The 15477-nt window shown below is 40.0% G+C and overlaps 1 protein-coding gene across 1 annotated transcript in view; it reads left to right on the forward strand.

Moving 5' to 3' along the window:
* Positions 1-15477, forward strand: part of ADAMTSL1 (ADAMTS like 1) — a 376065-nt gene that overhangs the window by 169773 nt on the left and 190815 nt on the right. The window contains exons 11-13 of the mRNA XM_040631464.1: positions 1457-1661; positions 2896-3043; positions 5467-5551. Coding sequence (XP_040487398.1) covers positions 1457-1661; positions 2896-3043; positions 5467-5551 — 438 coding nt within the window. The remainder of the gene's footprint in view (positions 1-1456; positions 1662-2895; positions 3044-5466; positions 5552-15477) is intronic.

A 15477-nucleotide genomic window follows, 5' to 3' on the forward strand; every position in this document is an offset into this window, starting at 1 on the left:
AAAGGGCTCAGAAAGTCTCCTAAGGGCTAAACAGAGGGCCTCAGTTTCCCCATAATAGCATTTTCTTTTGTGTCTCCGGGGGAAATACGCATAGGAAAATATTGTACTTGGCAGCATGTTTAGGCTGTTGGCAGTAGAGATAACAGTTGTTGCCTAGACTCAAACTGCAGAGAAAACGTGGAGGAAAATCCTCTGTTAACTGGGAAACACACACTATCCAGGCTTATGCAGAAGAGAAGTCAGATTCCCAATATACATGAAATCTTACTTATAGAGTGATTGATGTCTCCACGGTATGCCTGTGCAATATTTTTACATTTAACGTTTCAAGTAGATCAACTTGGCGACATTTTGTTTATCGCTCATTAAAATTATATCTCTCCTAATTCTAAGAGAAATCTGAAAGTTCCTTCGCAGTCCTTATCAACAAGCAGAATATATGCAAGAAAGACAAGCTCGGTCCCAATATTTCTATTTTTAAAAATTCGGCATTCTCTGAATCTGCGGGAAGAGAGAAAAGAATCAGGCAAAGATATCTCTCTGCATCTGGTCCCAAATGTTTCAGAGCTGTGCAGAGATCTAAAAAAATCAGTGGAATTCTCTTAAATGTTGTTGATAATATTATAATTTTCTTCCTTACGTAACTGTATCTTTAGATTCCAATGCCGTCAGCCTTCCAACCCAAACCAAACTTTCTTCACAATTCCAACAGTTCTTTCTAAGGGGCATGCTAACTGCCAGTGTCCCTCAACAGTTAGGGAATGAGAAGCTCATGCCTCACATTATTACTTTTGCTCCTTAGTGTAATGATGGCCTAGTTTGAACATCAGAATTGTGCTGAATCCATGTAGTCCCAAAGCTGATGAAACAAGAGAGAGGGAACGAATGTTTCGTTTACTTTGATCGTTCATGAGCTTCTCATGTCAAAGTATTCAGAAGCTAAGTGATAAAGTATTGCATTGAAAATGGAAAGTATCAGCCCAGATACAAACCATTAGCGTTCATTGAGTAATCAGTTTTAATCTTGACAAAGATATTTATTGGGATGTCGTAAATATACATATAAAATCATATATATACAGAATATATATTTATAAACTATGAAATAATATAAATATTATACACAGAATATATATTCAAGCTGTAAGGAGAAGGACTGAATATCCCTCTGTTGAGTAGGTTACAGACAGCACGGAGAGCCCTGTGGACAGCTCTCAAAACAGTAATTTCTTTCATTTGCATAGAGCTTCAAGGTTTACAGAGCACGTTGCCAACACTGAATCCTTCACTCTCACTCATCGGATTTTAGACACCAGATAGCTTTCGGATCTCTTGACCGTAGCCTCTCAGAACCTGATTGCCCCAATAGGCACTGGGAACGGGGTTGGTCGGAAAGGTCACTGAGGAGGTTTGGCAATGTGCATGTCCGCCCTGATGACTCCCCTTGCTTCTGTAGGTGGGAGGCCACCCCGTGGACCGCGTGCTCCTCCTCGTGTGGGGGGGGCATCCAGAGCCGGGCAGTTTCCTGTGTGGAGGAGGACATCCAGGGGCATGTCACCTCAGTGGAAGAGTGGAAATGCATGTACACCCCTAAGATGCCCATCGTGCAGCCCTGCAACATTTTTGACTGTCCTAAATGGCTGGCACAGGAGTGGTCTCCGGTAACTGTGCCCTCTTTCTTTGTTCATTAGGAGAGTAAGTCCACTCTTCCCTCTCATCGTCATGACCCCACCGGCTACCCGGTGCAGCTCCCCACTTCCCTTGAGGTGTCCAGAAGCCTAGCAGTTTAGCTCCTGATGTAGGCTCGCCCCAAATCCAGCGTAGCCAAAAGTAAATGAGTAAAATAGACATAACTTCTTCAAGTTCCTTCAAGCAGCCTCTGTGCTCCTAACGGTCCCTGAAGTGGCGAAGAGAGGCAAGTGTCTGTCAAGGGTCACTGGGGCCAAGTGACTGATCCTGAATGTCGAGAAGCTGCTCTGATGATAGAGCTCAGTAGACCACAGTTTGGTTTTATTTTTTATTTCTTCTACTTTGTCTATATCCAAAAAGGGTTTGAGTAGATCCCAATTAAAACTATGGGTATTATTCATTGAAAAAAAAATGAAATGGAAATGGCGAAATAATTAGAATGGGGATGAAGTAGAATAATTAAAACCAGAACATTCTAGAATATTGGGAAACTGTTGCAGCAGCTTAAGTAAAGTGTTTTTTGGGGTTTCCTGGCTGCTAATGCAAAAGGTTTGAGATGGCAAAAGAGACTGAAGGATGAGGAGGTAAACCACTGTGCCCCGAGCCACAGAGATGGCAAAAGACTTCTCACTTCACTATGTGGCTTTGGGGCAGCAGAATCAGAGCTGTGACATTTCTATCTAGACTTGCTCCCCGGCATCTCGAAGCACTGGAGGTGCCGTCTACCTGTGGCCATTGAATCAACTCCCTGAAACATTTTTGACCATGTCCGTATAATCAGTCGGATCAGCCATGCTGCAGTATAAATTTACTATGATGGCAGTTTGCAAAGTGTTAACGTCCAAGTGGGAGCTAGCAAAGTGACTAGACAAAATTAAAATGCAGTGTTAGGAATCAAAAGTGAGCACGCTCTACAGTTTCTTCTCTCCTTCTTTTCGCTGCTTGGTTTGGGACTTGGCACACAGTGGGTGCTTAAGGAATGTGCCCAGCGAATCTAAAGCTAAGAAATCGAGAGTGATTTAATTTTCAGCCAGCCACACCCTAAATAGCCAAATAGAGCAAAGACTCCATGAATGGTAAGAAATGGTACAAATCCACCGGGAGTCCTTATCTAAAAGCCGCCCTTTAAAGAGTCTCGGGTAAGAAACGAGGCCAAGTAAACAAGGCTTTGCTATGAGTCTCCTCTCTCTTGCATTCTCCTTCCAGTGCACCGTGACATGTGGCCAGGGCCTCAGGTATCGGGTGGTCCTCTGCATCGACCATCGTGGAATGCACACAGGAGGTTGCAGCCCCAAAACCAAGCCCCACATAAAAGAGGAATGCGTCATACCCACTCCCTGCTATAAACCCAAAGGTAACTCAACAGGTACCCTGTTACCAGTCTTTTCATAGTTAAGTATCCCGAGTGTTCTTAGTAACTCTTTTGTGTAGCTTAGACTCTACTAAATGGACTGAACTCTTTCTAAAAATCTTTTGAATCATTTTTTGCTTGCAAATTGTTACTAAGTATTACATATTTACATAATTCTCTCCTGGATCATAAAGCTGTTTGAAGACTATTGCTGAAAAGTATCAGCTACATCTGCTTAAAAGGAAATCCTGTAGAGATGTTGGAGAAATACATGTGTGATTTACTAGTCACATTTCTTGCTGTTAAAAATAATGCGGTGAATCCGAGAGTGTCTACTTTGAGTCCTACTCAAAGACATTAGGAGGCTTCATACTTCAAATTGCTGAAACAGAAAGGCTTTGCTTCTTATATTGAAAATTAAAACATTAATACGAGACTAGATTCCAGAATTATAATTCAAAATGAAAATATGGAATAAATCAGAATTTAACAGATACTGCGAATAATTTATAAAAAGTGAATTTTAGAAAAGTTCTACTGAGTGAGCAAGATTTATTGTAATTACACAGGGTCTCTCTGATTAGCATGTGGACTAATCAGATTTCTTTGCTGATATTGCTGTCCTCCGTGTCAGGGAAATAGAAAATACCAAAGTCGCAAACCATTCAGAAGTAGAGAACTCCTTATTATAAGCTACCTCTTATTATTAAATATGATTCCCTTTTGCTTCTTAGTTTATTTCTCTAACCATTACATTTCTCAGAAAATCAGCCACAGTATAGCTCTTTATTTACTATAGGTTGCCCTTGGTGGGAGTGAATGGCGTCGTGAAATCTAAACAATATAATGGAAAGAAAACCAAAAATACCCGAAATCCTGATTAATTGTAATAAATACATCTCTCTGTCTCTCACTTTCTGAGACTTAGTTTCCTCCTCTGTAAAATGGGGCTAAGAATAGTAACGACCTCAGAGATCATGTGAGTATTAAATGAGATACAGTGCAGACAGGGTGCTTAGCTCACTGCCTGGAATGTCATCAGTTCTCCACAAATGTCATCGTCAACTCCTGACTATCATCAGTGCCCTCCGGTACGGGAGGAAGAGGCCACACCCGAACCTCCAACGAGATCCGCTTCCAATAGACAACAGTGTCGCAGGCCTAATAGGGCCAGCGGGATGCTCCGTCCCTGAAACAGCAACGGCCCGCCCTGTCGGATCCCACGTGGTTGACCGAGTCACTTAGTTGGGAGCCGTGGGCTAGCTGTAAAGTGATGAATGCATGGGCGCCGTGTCACCGTGCTTAAAGGCTAGCAAATCCTTCCGCCCTTAGCAGTTTGGTATTTGTCACTCGCTTTGTTTTCTGACTAGAGGAGAAGTGTGCCCCTAACTTAAAATAGTCAATTATTTATTAGCTCTGTCTTTACCAAGCCACTTCAGAGAAAGAAAAGCAGTTTGTGGTTAACTATCAAGAATAAAATCTGGATTTTCACAACTAAGTAGTAAGTCTGGCTCTCTAAACATCATTAAAATGCCATATAATTCTATGGTGTATGCATATAGAGACATATTTCTTTCATCTTTACAATTATATGTCATAAAATGGTGATAGAGCTTCACTGGCTCACACTATAAAGGCAAATATGCCTATAAATGATCCTAATAAATATGTCAAAATGGGAATCTTGGCAGTCACTCCTGTAGGAACAGTTCTAACCTCTGTCTTTCTTTTTCTCCTTCGCAGTTTTTTTTTTTTTTTCCAGGAAGTAGTTAGGAAGCTTGTCCTGAATGGTGTGGCCAAAGCTAGAGAAATAGGTGAAGCAGTCACATTATGGGTCGTGGACCCTAAACTGTTCGTATTCTGACTGTCCGTGAGCCCCGGGGTAGTGCGGAATGAGTCAGCGCTCTAACGCAGCGTTGTGTGAATTTCAGAGTGGAAGTTTTGTTTGCTTTTGACAATATGGCATAGATCACACTTCACCAAAAGGAAAAAAAGAAAAGTCAGAATTTATTAAAGTATCGCAGTAGAGCTTACTGCACTTCATGTTTGTCTTGAAAGATAAGTATTCTATATTTTTAACATAGAAACGGTGAAGAGATACTTTGATGACTCTTCCTACACACGTTGAGCCAGTGTTCCTAGAGTTATGACTTCCATAAAAAAAACTCTCCTTTGCTTATCAACATAAGAAAAGGGAAACAGAAAGACTGGTAGACTAGTATTACTAAACATCTTAAAATATTCTTTTTTCTTAATATAACCATCATCAGAAGCAAAAATTTACCTAAAAACTTACCATTTGCCGTTATCAACATGGTTTCTAGGTAGCGCAAAATCAGGAACTGGTGAGGAGATAAGGAAATTTCCCTAAAATTCCAAATTGGTTCTAACCTCTTCTCTTCTATACGCATGCACTTAATTCTCAGAGAAACTTCCAGTAGAGGCCAAGCTTCCGTGGTACAAACAAGCTCAAGAGCTAGAAGAAGGAGCTGCCGTGTCAGAAGAACCCTCGTAAGTTTTTAAACCACAAGATGTTTTGCTTTTGAAACTGACTGGTTTTAACAAAGTAGTGTCTCTCTGAATGTGGCTTCCCTGGGTTTGAACCAGGTGTAATCCACTTGCTAAGGGTCAAAGCGAGCCTTTGGGGCTGTCACATTGGAGATTCATCGGTTCCCAAGTGTTTCTCAAATCGTCTGATTGCATGTTTGCTCTCTAAATACTTTTCAGTTTTGAAGTAAGAAAATGAAGGGGGAGCGCCTCCCCTCTTCTCCAAAATCTGACTCCTCTTTTCCAAGAGGCTAAAGGTGAGGACAGACTCGCTCTGATGATGTAACATAGATTTGATGTGAAAGTCTGGGCAGCTTTTCACATTCCTTATATCCCAGCTTTGCAATATAGCCCCTCACAAAAAGTAAAGCGTAGGAAAAAAATATCTGCGGGCAAAGGAAGTATATTAGCTTTTCTTTTCCCTTTCTTGCTGCGATCCCAGTCTTTGCCCCACTTGATCACGGCCCCTTACCCACTCAGTTTTATCAATGCTATGAAATTTGCAGGATCACCAGGCACAGATTTTTCAGATGCCTCAGAAGAGGAAATAAGGAAGAAAGACAAACATTGGTTGATTGATTGATTGATTGATTGGTAACCATATATCAATTGTACTAGAAAACACTGATATCTGCTGCATCATTTTTAAAAATAAGGGAAAACATTTTAATGATCTACTTCATTTATGATCAAAGCAGTTTCTCAGAGTGATGATTTTCTGGATTACATTATTTCGTATAAGCCCTAGGCTCTGTGCTCTGCAATGGTGCGTAAGACATGTTACTCACCCTCCAGGAATTCAGAGTATAGCATGTAGGGTATGGAATGGTTTCCAAATTCAACCCGTAGTTTAAATTTCACTAGAGATATAAGTTAACAGTGTAATCTATATATTCAAAAACAATCTAGACTTTTCTCAGATCCGTTCTGTTTGAATCTAAATCTGATATGGTGTGCCAGACCACAAATGGGGTCCCTGAATCACACCCTAAACAGCAAAAGATTGAAAAAGAATTTCAAAATACAGATTGGTAGGACCAGAGTTCATTCGTAAAGAAATGAAATTTGTTTTTCAGTCACTTGGTTAGGTAATGCATTTCTGACTTAAAAGGACAATAAGCAAAACATAAATTATTTTTGTACTATAAAGTTACTACAGTGCCTTTTTCTACTTTTTAGAAAAATGACGTTTTCAAAAAGCCATTAACCATTGCAGAACTTTGGAGGAAAGGCAGTGTTTAAAGATCACGGTGCAACCTTTACATGAATATATGAAGGCTTAAAATTTTTTGTTTCTCTCCTGCTAGTACCTGGCTGGACAGGCCTTCTTGCTGCTGGAGAGGAAGTAAGCAGTTTATTTTAGAGGGGGATTAGCTCTTTATCCACTAAGGTCCTGTTTAAGACACAGAAAGATGCCGTGTAATTGGAGCTAGTTGTTCCTTATATATGTATTCTTAGGTTAAATACATTTAAAACCAGACGTGTATTATTCTACTTAAATAAACTCTGCTCTCCTGTACACAATATTTTGTCATTTGGTCTAAAGCGTAATCCTATATACAGTATCACATTATAACTGATGTAAAATAATATAATAAAGTCAAAATTAAATCAAAACATCTTACATCAATAATTTAACATCTTTCCCATTATTAGATACCTCTCAAATGAAAGTATTAAGTGGAGTTTAATGCCCCTGCACAAGGATTCCATAGACCCTGGTCAACCATGTTTTGTAACGAGTGTTTTCCACTAAAGGTCTGATTAAGATGCATTATGTTTAACTTTAATCTTAATAAAATCCCTAAAGTAGTTAACCACATAGTTTTCACCATTGAAACTATAGCCATATATTAGATTATTAAATTTTACTCTTGGTGTAATGGAATTGCCATCTCGGCATGATTAATCTGAATTGAAGTAGATTGTAATTGGAGCGCTGGTGCCGGGTAAAGGAAATGTATACTATTATGCTCGGAACAATAATTACTTTTATACGAAAATGAAATAAGTGACAGCTGTAGAATAATGTAATGAAAGGTATATGGTTTCCACATCTTAATGCGCTTGACATGTTTAGCGCACTGAACCCTAGGAAAGGTCCTACATGTTATATTATTTTTTTTATTGATTTTGAATTTAAAAAACATAATTTTGCGTGGTCTTAATTCTTTTTTAAACCACACAGACTAGTTTCTAAATGTATGTAGCAACCTATAATTACTCTCCATAGTATAATGAAAAAATGATATACTGTCAGCAAGTCTTTCCTTCCCCCCACCGAGGAGACTCACATTGCTTAAATTAAATGGTAATGTTTAGAAGCTGTGGCCGTCACTTCTGACCTGCTCAGAGAAGCATGAATCGTGGTCTAGAACTATTATCTCTCACTTTGGCTCCAGCTAATAGAGAGAGTCCTCTAGTAAAAATGGTAAATATTGATTTCCCCTGATGTAAAATAAAAATAGTATCACCAGCCTGTCTCATTAAACAATATAGGAAAATCAGTAGCTTAAAGTCTTTAGCATATGGAGATACTGTTATTGAATATTAGATGCTTGTGGTAACCCCAAAATGAAAAAATAATAATAATAATTGGTTAGCACTCTGGCCAAAGATATGTTGGAAAGGAACCGCCCTAAGGTGTGTTTAGAAAAAAAACTCGGATTAGAAAGTAAACACTGAATGTCCAAGAAATAACTAAAACTTTATAGAACAGAAGCGTGTACTGGTATGGTTGTCCCACGGAGCTAAATGCCCTGTGGAAGGTACGCATGCAGATATCAGCCACGTAGAAGACCTGAAATAGGGCGCCTGGGTGGCTCAGTTGATAAAGTGGCTGCCTTGGGCTCAGGTCATGATCCCAGGGTCCTGGGATTGAAGCCCGAGTCTGGCTCCCTGCTCAGCGGGGAGTCTGCTCTTCCCTCTCCCTCTGCCCCTCCCCCTGCTCGTGCTCTCTCTCTCTCTCTCTCTCTAATAAATAAAATCCTTTTAAAAAATTTAAAAAATAAATAAATGAAACCTATTAAAAAGAATACCTGAAGTAAGTAGGACAATTAGGTCACGTTATGGTAATGGCCTTAATATATTGAATTCATTTATAAAGCTGCAGCTTTATTGAGAAATACTTTTAGATGTTGACTTTTTTTGTAGCAACAGACGGGTGTATTTATGATGCATTTGATTCATATGGCACGAAGGTGGGAATATCGTGGTGAATATCTTTTCATGATATCTCCTAACCCACTTGGGAGAGTCATACCCTAGAAATTGACTTTTTGCTAGCGGCTGTGGTTTGTCTTGATCCAGCACATGTTTTTATCAGATTTTTCTGACAATCGGCAGCAAGAATCTTTAAGCAAGGTATATTTTGTCTCTCCTCGTTGAACAGGACAGTGTGAACAAGATCCAGCCCCGAACCGAGACTACGTCATGTGGGGCTTTAGCCAGGAAAGCTGATCAAGCACGGACAATCTTATAACTAAATACAGGAAGGTGAACTTGCCTCTGAGGATGTCCGTAGAAATTCATGCTACTCAATTAACACAGAAGGAATTATGGTTAGAGACAGACTTCTAAAAATGATAAGATTCTGGTCAGAGTTGCATTTTTGCAAGGCTAAGAGCCGTGCCATTCCAGCACTAGGAAGGGGCAGATGGAAAAATGACTGATGGAATTCTCCTTTGCTCTTATGTGAAGTATGTCTTCTTAAATTTGCCTCCAGCTGATGAAAGGATCATTTAGGATTCATTATTTATTTTTTTTAGATTTCATGAGTTATTATTTTTCGTTTATCATTTTACTTTTTACAGCGTAATGTTAGTTTCAGGTGTACAATACAGCGATTCAGCACTTCCATGCATCACCCAGTGCTCATCACGACCAGTGCCCTCCTCCATCCCCACCACCTGTTTCACCCAATCCTCCCACCCACCTCCCCGCTGGTCACCGTCAGTTTGTTCTCTATAATTCAGAGTCTGTTTCTTGATTTGTCTAGGATGTAAATGTCAGATCGAGCCCAGCTCGTTGCTTCCACTGACAAATATATGGAATAGCTTTCTAGGTATATTTCAAGCCCTCGGAATTTTACTCGTATTTGCTGAGGGATCAGAACCACAGTGTGGTCGTCTAATTGTGTTCGTTAATCAAATGGAAGCTAAGTACATCACTGACTTGATTTCCCATGTCCTGTATTGAATTTACTTTGTGGGGTTATATGCAGAAACATGACAACCAGCTCAAACCAAGTACACACAGTGACCACTTTGACAGCTTCATTTCTTGCACAAAAGTGATACTAAGGTGTCCTCTAGGGCACGTAATGGCAGCGCGTCTTTGTTGCTAAACAGGAAGTTAATCAGCTGGCTTTCTTTAGGAGCCTGATCTCACTTGGAGTAGGAAGGAAATTGTTCATTTCCTTAACTCCTTCAGGCCACTAACAGGCCACTCAGTGCTCTGCAAGGTGTCATCTGTTAAGGGAGGCATATGAGAAAGCCGTTTGCCCCAAATGCTCCTCCGCCTTTCTGTTTTTAGACTTTCTGCTCTGTGAATCAAGTCATTCCAGAAAGAGGGAGGGAGGACTAATGGGGTACCTAGGGAAGCCAGTTATCTCCCGGATTTATCTCAGTTGCCAGGAGTTCTGCTTGGATGGCTCCGAGCAAGCCACAGGAGGCAGGCGATTGCTGTGGACTCTAGGTGACCACCACAACCGCCTTCGCCAGCCAAGCCTCCTTCAGACATTGGCGCGCCCCGGCTGGAGAGCCTTAAATGGTGCTGTCCTCTCAGAAGCAGGATTGGGTGGGCCTCTGTGCCTTGATCTTGCCCTTAAAACATCTTGGGTTATCTCATCAGATTTTCACTTAACAGCTTTATTGCCTGGTTAAGAAAACAGTTTTGTGCTTCAACACAATAGTCAGACCTTAAATGTATTGCCATAAACAATGTTGGTGTAAGCCGTTTTAAAAAAAAAGGAAGAAGAAAAAGGAAAACAAGCAGGCCAAAGGCAGCAGTCATATCTGGATGCCAGATGGCGTCAACTTAGTGATGGGGCCGATTCAATAAGACGCAAAGGGAAATTCCTCTCACGCATCTGTGTGAACAGAACCCGCAAGGAATTAGATACAGAAAGAAAAGCCAATAGGAGTCGCCATGGTGATCCTGGAGTCATTAAACGCCTTGTTTACCTTGTTGGAAATAGTATTTAAATATATATAATATTTAAGCGTATGTTTACATTATTCCATATTTATATCCAGTAAAGTTGTCTGAGAATGTGGATGGCTTAACTCAGTGGTTAAGAATGTGAATTCATATATTTTTTTTAAAAAGTGGCTAGAAATGTTAATTGTGTGACATGTGTTTTTATATTCTCCCCCAAAGAATATTCAAGGAATCGAGCATCAGTCATGGATCCAGATACTTTTGCCTTTTATATCTTCAGTACAAGGTGCCTGAATTATTTTCTCTTCATGAATCTCAGGCCACAGAAAATAAAAGGAATAGCTCATACATACATCTATTTCTTAAGAATCAGAAGTCATCTCATCTACGATCAAGCAGTTTAAATACTATTCGTAGATCGTTAAACCAACATAAGGGATGTTCAGGCAGAATAGGGCTGAGCATTAGAATTACAGGAGGAAAAAAAACACAAAAGCATTTCGTTTTGAGAATTGGCACCTCGCAGAGCTAAAGCCCTATACTGGCCAGACTGAATCAGCCCTTACCCCACAATAGTCACGACCTCGCTCGCTTTCAACTCCTTCCTTTCAGGTTTCCTTCCCATCTACCCAGATCATTCTCTTCCATCATCTCCTCTGCAACAGCATGCTTAATATCAATTCTCTGGCTGATTATGTATTTTAGGTCTGGAGAGTCCAGAGACCTGCTAAATTGTTCGCATCTCCTAATGAAAGAGGTTAATTTGCTCATAAGTCACCCGCCCTGTGCCAAGCTTTGTGCCAGTTGCAAAGACGGTAAAAATAAACCCGGTAATCCTTGCCTTCAAGGAACCTTGAGTGCATTATCCCAGGAATGACAAGATTGTGTCCGAAGTGCTGCGTATTGGTCATTTATCCACAGATTGAACAAATGAGCTAGCTGTATTTTTAAAATGCCATTTGATGTTTCGGTATGCACAGCGTGATAGTGGTATGGATTTAAAAAGAAGTGAAAGAGAATTATTTATTGAATTCCCAAATTCTCTCCACTACCATACATTCCTCTGAGTTAACAATATTAGCATAGTTAAGCTAGGACATGGTAATTTACAAATATGAGCATAAATGAGAGAAGAATGCAATATACATGGAAAGAATTTGGGGGATGTTAATACAAACTGATGTTTGGCAGATAGTGATAGAACTTATTTGAATCTTTCACTCCAAAACCAGGACTTGAGGAAGGATTATTGGGTATTTTCACATAGCCAATGATCAGGTATTTTGTATCAGTGTGTGTACCTCAGCGATGCAGAAACCATAGGTAATTTCCTCAAATTTAAATTTTTTTCGATATACCACGCTGCCAACTATGTGAGTTGGTGAAGGGTGATTCTGTGTATTTGCGTGCTCAAACAAGGATACAGGCCTGCCGGGATCAAAGTCAAAAGCAGTTTAATTATTGATCAGAACTCCGTGCAGAGCAGCAACGTGCACCAGCCATGGCGAAGTGTGGGCTCTAGGGACAGAGTGGCCGGGTGTTCGTCTTGGATCCACGATTAGCAATAGGAGACCCTGGGCAAGTCACTTAACCTTTTGGCTGCAATTTCCTCATTTGCGAAATGAGCATAGTAACAGTACCTACAACATAGGGTTATTACAAAGATTAAGTTAGTCCATATAATTTACCCAGTATGCAGGAAGCTCTCTATACATGTTAACTGGGGTTATGATTGGACCTTTTCCAGCATCATGCATCTTCCCAGAGAACCTTTTAGGGACTAAAAACGTGTAATAATCACCTATTTACAAATGGAGACATTGAGGCAGATGTTGTATGTACCGGCATGTGAGAGAAAAGTACAATTTAACCCGAAATTCAGCCAGTGGTGCCCCAGCTAACACGACCATCTTGCCTCTCTTCTGTACTTTCAAGGCTTTTTCCAGATTCATTTGTAAGCATCACACTTGGGAGCCCAGAATTCATTCTAAAGGACAATGCCTATTTACATTTATTTGAATAAAAAGGGACCTTCAGGGAATTGCAAAAATTAATAAGGACAGTTTAGAAAATGCTTGAGTGGAAAAGCACCCTCTCTCAACTCTGGGTTAAATACAGTTGATCTCCCTAGATTGCTCCCAACGTGCACTGAGACAGAAACATCAATAACAAACAACAGAGCAGACAGAGCCATCTTTATGTAGTCATTAGAAAAGCCTTTACTGCAAACCAAGAAGTCCTACATTTGTCAGCCCCTCCCAACGTCTCCACTTATTGCTCATTCTGTAGCTACTTTCAAGAAAGCTAAATCTGAACTATTGCTCAGCTGAGCCCCAGAGAATGACAAAGACAAATTAATGGGATCCGCGTGTGCCAAAATAAAGTATGGACCCTGTCACCACCAATATATGTTAAGTCCATTAAGGTCATTTTTAATGAACTGAACTTTTCATTGGAAAGCTTTGCCAAACTTGTTGAATTAAAGGAAAGAAACCTTTACAAAATTGCAAAATAAACCAATTTCACTCCACGTGAAGCAAAAAAAAAGTATTCTGAGTTTACAATATTTTAGATTTTTATCAAAATCAGGGAAAATGATATGCATTAAAAACTCCATTCTGGTATTAAGTTGAGAACTACAAATGCACTAATAGCACTGTAAGCTATAATGGCATGTGAGGCCCTGGGATGTGGCTTTTCAAATAATCAGACTAGCCTCAAGGAAAACCCAACTTTTAAAGTATGTTCTGTGCGCATAGGTCAGAAAAGCAGTAGGAGAGGAAGATGGTCTGAAACAACTGTCATAGCCTCATTTTTTATTTGCGAAGAGAGTTAATTTGACTCTACTTGTATCTGCTACATAGAGTTACTGGCCTATCTTTTCTTTTTCCCCCAAACTCTGTGCATATTGAGTTTTAAAGAGTAGACGAAAAGAGGAGCTCTCCTTGGGTTCCCCTAACATCAGAACAACTCCAAAATGCCTCAGAGCCTTCCCTGGGGTAGCTGCTTGTATGCTAAGACAGTGTGAGATCAGGGTTATGTATAAATCACTGAAGGCTGCCTCTGGCTCACAGCTGCCCACAAATCCTTTTCTTCTATAAAATAGCATTTTTATTGGGATTAAATTGAAGTGTGATAGACACAATCTAAACTTGCCTCAAGCTACGTGATAACCTAATATCCCATCAAGATAAAATGAGACCAGCACAGACCGCCTGAGTACAGCTCTGAGAATATAAAATGGAGAAGCCCACTACTGAGTTTGGGCACAATAACTTTTTTTTAAAAGACCCAAAGAAACTTCTACAACAGGAAAAAGTTTTTGTTTGCTCAGACCAATACCTGGAACGGAGAGGTATGGTTTAACTTCTTTGAGTTTCAAGACTATTGCCTCTTTAGCTTGCTTTCCATCTTTGGACCTAAGAACAAACCCAATACCAACTCATTCATAACGTCAACTCTCACCATTCTATATAACTACTCATTTACTCATTTAAAAGTATATATTTATTGAGTATCTATTATGGGAAGTTCCGCCTTCGCAGAGGTTTGGTATAGTAAGGGAGATAGTTATTACATAAAGATTCACACTTGATTTTCAGAGGCTGACAACTACTATAAGTAAATGAAGAGGGGCCCTAAGAGAGTCTAACAGGAGCCCCAGCAGGCTTGGGGGGTTCAAGAAGTCTTCTCTGAGAGGGGACTTGTCAACCAAGGCCTGGAGGATGAGTGGGAGTTATTCCAAGCTGAGAGAAAGAAGAGTCATCCCGGGAGTGACCCACCTGCCAAAATCTTGAGTTACAAGATTTTGTTACAAGAAAGAATTACATACATTTAAGGAAGAGGAGGAGGACTAGTGTGGCTGGAGGCTAGTGAACGGGGGAGAAGAGCAGGAAATGAAGACAGAGAGGGGTATAATGTAACCATTGTAAGTAGTTTGACTTTGCTTCTGGGTATACTGAGAAACAGTTAAAAACTTTACATTTTAAGATCGCCCTGGCTACAACATGAAGAATGGCTTGGTAAAGTCTAAGAGAGAAAGGAAACAGACCAGTGGCTGTTGGGGTGGTCCCGCAGACAGGTAGTAGCTTCAGTGATTGTGGCTTATATGGCCGCCCAACAGCCAGTATGGTGACGTGGTAAAGAGCGTGGATTCTGGAGTCGACTGCCATGGTTTGAATCCTGATTCTGCCATTCACTTAGCAGTATGGCATTAGAAATCTCTGTGCCCCAATTTTATCATCTAAAAATTGGGATGAAAAGAGTACTGTTAAAATACAGTTTCGAAAAGGTAATATCAGGATCCGTATAAATATAAAATGAGCGCATGTCAGCATTTTTATTTAACTCCTAAATCATTAAGGGAACCAGTGAGATGTTAAAACTTGTTCAAATGAGAATTGAATTTAGAAAAGTATGTATTTTCTACCAGACAAAAATCCTTTGCATTGACAAGAACAGAAAAAAAATTTCCATCAGTATGGACTGGAAACATTTGTGTCATCACAGCCCTCTACAAGGAAGCTTCTGTCTAGCCAAAGACAAACAAAGACTCACACCTCCATAGATTTAGACAACCTCCCACCCTGAAACTCTACTAGGCAATGCCTGCATTCCATAAAAAGGATCTCTTTTGCCCATTTCACAACATTTCTGACAGTATCCATCTCCTAACAATGTTAAAATGAGTTAATATACAGAAAGGTCTTAAAGCACATCAGTAAACATTA

The sequence above is a fragment of the Ursus maritimus genome, unplaced genomic scaffold (genome assembly GCF_017311325.1).
Source record: "Ursus maritimus isolate PB19 unplaced genomic scaffold, ASM1731132v1 scaffold_17, whole genome shotgun sequence".
NCBI lineage: Eukaryota > Metazoa > Chordata > Mammalia > Carnivora > Ursidae > Ursus > Ursus maritimus.